At 35.2% G+C, this 6,000-nt stretch overlaps 1 protein-coding gene across 1 annotated transcript; it reads left to right on the forward strand.

Moving 5' to 3' along the window:
• Positions 1–2,058: 2,058 nt before the first annotated feature.
• On the forward strand, positions 2,059–3,741 carry twist1a (twist family bHLH transcription factor 1a). The gene is made up of 2 exons (XM_028817900.2): positions 2,059–2,763; positions 3,118–3,741. The coding sequence occupies exon 1, from the start codon at positions 2,236–2,238 to the stop codon at positions 2,737–2,739; it is 504 nt and encodes a 167-aa protein (XP_028673733.1). The 5' UTR covers positions 2,059–2,235; the 3' UTR covers positions 2,740–2,763; positions 3,118–3,741.
• The last annotated feature ends 2,259 nt before the right edge of the window (positions 3,742–6,000 follow it).

The following is a 6,000-nucleotide window of genomic DNA, read 5'->3' on the forward strand; positions in this document are numbered from 1 at the left end:
TAAGATTTAAATGTATGCAAGGCTGCTTAGGAGCAAAAAGCCAAGAATGCGACTTTCCTTCCAGAATAAGATGCTGTCGTTTTCTGTTATAACTGCGACTTCCAATTTATAAACCTAGTAATTAATGGCTTACACTATTCTTAAAAAAAATCTGACGTTTAGTGCTCTAGAGCGTAAGACAAATCTGTGCGATGTCTGCTGTTCCTCGAGAATCGCTGCTTAGTAAGAATGGTTTACCGATCAGTCGGATTTCAACTGCATTCGTTTATATTAAATCGTTTTATGTGTTTGCTTTGGATGTCGTCTTTCTTTCCCCGCCAGGTTATGTTTATGTTACATTTTGGCCTCTCACTCTCGGCGCTACTCCATGCATCCTGCTGAGTGTGCTGATCTCCTTAAACGCTGCAACCAGAAATCTGACTCAGGGTGGGTTTCTTAAAGGTGTTACTTTCTTTTTCGAAACACCGTGTGACGTGCAGGCAACTACACCTAATGGCATTTTAGTCCCGAGCTGTGAAAATAAACAACCCCAAAAACACATTTAATTATCTGAATGACATCTGCAGAATGCAAGTCATATACTGTTCGGAATAGGATAAAATCCGGAAATATGTCAATAAAAATTTTACCGCAAGGCAAATTTGCAAAGAAAGAAAGAAAGTAAGAAAGAAAGAAAGAAAAAGAAAGAAAGCTGTTAGTAGCCACTTGTTTGACAACTTCCAATCACCGCATATAAATAGGCTCACACGCATCTCCTTGCCAATGTAAAGTAAAAACAGTCTTTGATTCTCCTAATATAATATGTGTGTAAATTGGCCACTGAGTGCATGTGTGGCAATAATTCATTTTAATAAATAAATAGCCAATCGTGTAAAGTGTGTTAGACGAGGCTAGTTATTACTTCTCTTCTCCTCGTTTCAGGAAATGTGGGGTGACGTCCAAATTCCACGGCAACAACGCGTCTTTTTTTTTCTTATATGTATGACAAACATTGTCAGCAAAGTCTGAATGAATGTTTGGAGAGTCTTTATAATGAGAGGGCTGGCAGCTGCTAAACTATCACTACTAATTTGAGTATGGTGTTATTTGTGTAACGCTCCGCGCTGAACATTCCCTTGAACGACTGAAAAATGCAAAGCCCAGTTGAAGGCAGTTTCTGACACGCGTATCTGATTACATAATCAAATGGAGGCAGGATTTCCTGCCAAACGGGGTTTGATCGAAAGGTCTGCAAGAGCTCTCTGGAATCAAAACTACGTGGGCAGGCTTTAGAAAAGCAGAACATCGAATACTGTTCATTTATTGCTAATCAAGTAGATCATCTACGTATTATTGAGCGTGCTTTATATGAAATTAACCAGAATTGAAAACCTTAACCTTACTCATATTTTTACTTTATTTTTTCTTAATGACCTGCGATGTCTTGAAGTAACAAATATTTGTTTATATAAATAATTTAAAAAACAAAACAAACATAAATAAATAAATAAATAAATAAATAAATAGAAATGAGTAGAATCAATTTTATTAAGTAGTTACTGTGTAATCAAAAATATTGATTACATCTAAATATTAACAGTGCCATCTCTTGGTTACTTAATAATAGTAATAATAATAAACAGAGTTGGTGTACCTCAGCTCTAATTAAAATGCCAAACGGCCTGCCTGCAAAGCAGTTTGACATAATGCATCTGCTATCGAGAATTTACCCGAAATAACACCTCATGCATATTGCAGTTTAACCTTGTCTTACTCAAATAGCATGTACTGACTAAAACAACAACAATAATAATAATAATAATAATAATAATACCACACAACACAATTATCCCAGGTGGATTTCGCCTGCTGTCTTATTTGTTGTAGTAAAGTTTGCCATTGTTCTTGTTATTATAGTGCTCGCTGCAGAATTGCACTATGAAGGTATTTCGAAAGAACGGAATCTGGTATAACGGAAACTCCTTGATAGCTCCTCGGCCTTCCCACGCCCATTTTGATTACGTCGGCGTCTTTCTTAGCCAATCTCCTCACTCCCCAAATAGTTTGCGCCATCTAGACTATAAGAGCTCCTAAGTTTCCAACAAGTCATTAAAAAGCTCCGTAGCTAAGGAGCCAGCTTTTGGATATTTACATCGACCCTGCAGACCTGAAACGTAGGCATTATACGTTTTATTGTTGTTTTTGTTATTATTTAAGGCACATATAATCCCGCCTATCGATAAAAAATCGAAACTGATGTTCGAAGATATGATGCAAGAGGAATCCAGCTCCCCGGTGTCTCCTGTGGACAGTTTGAGCAACAGTGAAGAAGAACTGGACAGGCAGCAAAAACGATGTGGGAGGAAAAGGAGATCGAGCAGGAAAAATGGGGAGGATTCAGATAGCCCTACCCCTGGGAAAAGAGGAAAGAAGTCAAGCAGCAGCAGCCCGCAGTCTTTCGAAGAACTCCAGACCCAGAGAGTAATGGCTAATGTTCGGGAGCGACAGAGAACTCAGTCTCTCAACGAAGCCTTCGCGGCGCTTCGCAAAATCATCCCCACCCTGCCATCGGACAAATTGAGCAAAATTCAGACCCTCAAGCTGGCAGCTAGGTACATCGATTTTCTTTGCCAAGTACTACAGAGCGATGAGCTGGACTCTAAAATGGCAAGCTGTAGTTATGTGGCCCACGAAAGACTAAGTTATGCTTTTTCAGTATGGAGGATGGAGGGAGCCTGGTCCATGTCTGCATCTCACTAGCGACAGTCACTCAAGGGAGAAATGGTACGCATGTATATGTTTTCAAATTCAAATGCTAGATTTTCCTAAAGAGGTCATTCCGCTAAAATGCCGAAGGTTTACTGCAGTTGATTATTTGTGTTTTTGTGCTTCACTTGCTTTTTTCCATTTATTGTTGAACTTTTCCTTTATTATACGTTCGTTTTCAATTTAAGGGTGCACATTCTGTTTGAAATGTCGAAGAGGGAAAGTAAAAGTAAAAGCATTCTGTATTTTGTTGTGTTTTGTCTCCACTTGCGTGTTATGTGATGCAAGAGGCTCGGATAATTAAAATGTCTTAATTATTAATAAAATTATGTTAGTCGATAGCTAATCTTTTTTCTCTTTCACTCTTTGCAGGAAACAACTAGTTTTCATCTACCAGGAAAGTGGGAGACTTGAGTCAGAAGCTGGATATTTACAAAACTGGGACATGAATTTCTTGGGAAATATTATATATATATATATATATATATATATATATATATATATATATATATATATATATATATATATATATATATATATATAACAGAAAGGCCAAGGCAAGGGGAGCACTTACAAAAACAAAACAAAAACAGGCCATGGACACACTGAACATTTAACTGTGCGGCTACCAAACCAAAAATACATTCAGATTTATATTAAAAAAATTGTATTTGACGATGAATGTCGGAAACTTTCTTTTTATATGTTGCATGCCTTCTGATCATCCATTCCTGTCTTATATGGAGAGGATAAAATACTCAGTTGAGCCTTTCAGCACTGAAGGCTTTTGAAGAATTTTTTTCCATAGAATATTTTTGAACCTGGTTGATTCCTTTACAAGGTTAAATTGTCTTTAAGAAAATGCATTTTATTTATTTATTGATGACCTATGTTATAATGCAACTAGATCAGGTGTCTAAACGCATTATTATTTTTATGATTGTTGTGTAAATAACTTTGTATATTTTTCTGCAATAAAATGAATATAATTCAAAACTTTACTCAGATTTGTTCTATTTGAGACAAAGTAAGAATATAAAAGTACATAACTATTAAGAGTAAGATAAATGTATTTCTAGTTATTGACACAAATTTTAAAAAGACCCATCAAATTTACCATTTACGTTTTGACAGGATCTCCCAGCTGAGGTGGTGCTTAGCTTCTCTGTCTGCAATAAATGACACTCCAGAGTTAACGCCTAAAATACAGTATACGATTGATGATTAAATGAAGAAACTCATTTGTAAATGTTAAACTAATGCCTATATGAATTTTAAAAACTATTTCATCTGTCAGTTTAAACGTAATTGTATATTTTTCATAAACTATAAAGCTGACACGATCGTTTTTCAAAGGCACACATATGTATATGCGACTTAAAGCGTATAATGTAGAATTTATTCAGTTTTATGGATAGTGTGATATTTCAGTCTTCACGGCGGTCATATAGCTTGCACAAACGTTTTCAATGTGACTATATTCTTTACCTTCAGAAGTTAAGAAAATAATATGCCAACAACACTAAAAATCAAATGGCATGATTTTGTTTTCCTTCTACAGTGTTTGCCGTGTATGGCTGAATTTTCATTGAGTTTACACGTAGTAAACTCTTTATCATAAAGTTAGATGCGTTGAATGATTTTGCTGCATGCATTTTGAATGAGACAAGAGATTAAAGTTCTGACATTGCTCTGAGTAAAGGGAAATTCATCCACGTGGCTTCGGTTTATATTTTGATTCTTATTCCTTTGTGTTTCTGATATTCCTAATGCATTAAATTGTTCAAAAAGCAAAATGCCATTTAGTTAAGACGATACATTTACTTTGGTTAGTTTTAAATTCTAGTTATCCTTCTCTTGCAAAGTTACACATTTATAGCGAAATAAGTACGTTTCAGCATAGTGTGTATATCAGATGTCACTATCGCAGCAAAAGAATACGCTCCCTAAAGAATAATAAATCAGGTGTGACGTTATTTTATTACTGACTGTGGTTCGTGTAGGCTTTCGTTTTCCAGGCGGCAGGTCAATGTTTACTTCTGACGAATTATCAAAACATTGGTAAAAGTGTTGTAAACGCTTCAAAGAAGCACTTAATGCATGGAATGTCTTTCCAAAAGAAAAAGAAAAAAAAACTTTCAATTTTATCTAAATGTTGCATCGTTCTTGTTCCTCTTCTTTTTAGTATTATTATTATTATTATTATTATTATTATTATTATTATTATTATTATTGATGATGACTTATGTTATAATGCAAATTGACGTATTTTATATTGCAAATGTATTAGTTGTCTAATCATGCAAATAGATCAGGTGTCTTACAGCTAAGCAGATATATATCTAAATAACATTTTAAAAAGGCATAATTCATTACACAATACACATTATTGTGCTGACCTCCTAAAATTATACGTGAGTCCTGAAATAAGTTTGCTGAGCTTTTCACAGCACTTACCTGCTGGTCGCAAAACTTGAACATGGTCAAAAAATATGTTTCTCGTCCAGTCTTTCCTTTGAAAATAAGAAGGCTATGCGGATTGTGCGGTTTGGCAGGCACTTTTTTTTTTTTTTTTTTTTTTTTGGAGGCCGGTATCGAGTTCTTCCCAGACACAGGGTTTTACTTGAAGTTTTGCCCAGGAATCATTCAAAGTAAGCGTTTGTTCGTCTTGTGTGATGTCAAGCGGTTTTCTTTGAATCTGTAATTTTTTAAGAACAACAAACAAACAAAACCTGAAAGGAGCAAACGTTAAAGAGAAGAAGGAGACGTGCACACTCTGCTTCACATGCAGGGAGAGTAAACAATGCAAAATTACGGCAATGCTGGATATCTGCAAACAATACAATTAATAGTTTTCGAAAAAGGAGAGATAAAGCTTTCATTGCTGATCAAAGTAAGGTGCAGCTTACATAAATTAAAAAGACATGTAAAAGTAAATAAGGAGTGCAATAAAATATTGCCTTTCACAGGCAGTACTACCGAAACAAAAATCAAAACAGACAGACAGACAGACAGACAGACAGACAGACAGACAGACAGATAGATAGATAGATAGATAGATAGATAGATAGATAGATAGATAGATAGATAGATAGATAGATAGATAGATAGATAGATAGATAGATATTCACATTGTGGTGTGTACTGCAGAGAACAAATACAACATGCACTGTCAATTCTCTTGACACATTGTTTTGTTATGAACTGAGCTTTGGATCTGGAAAAGTATTTTAGGGATCTGTGAGCTAATGTTGT

The sequence above is a fragment of the Erpetoichthys calabaricus genome, chromosome 13 (genome assembly GCF_900747795.2).
Source record: "Erpetoichthys calabaricus chromosome 13, fErpCal1.3, whole genome shotgun sequence".
In the NCBI taxonomy this organism is placed as follows: domain Eukaryota; kingdom Metazoa; phylum Chordata; class Cladistia; order Polypteriformes; family Polypteridae; genus Erpetoichthys; species Erpetoichthys calabaricus.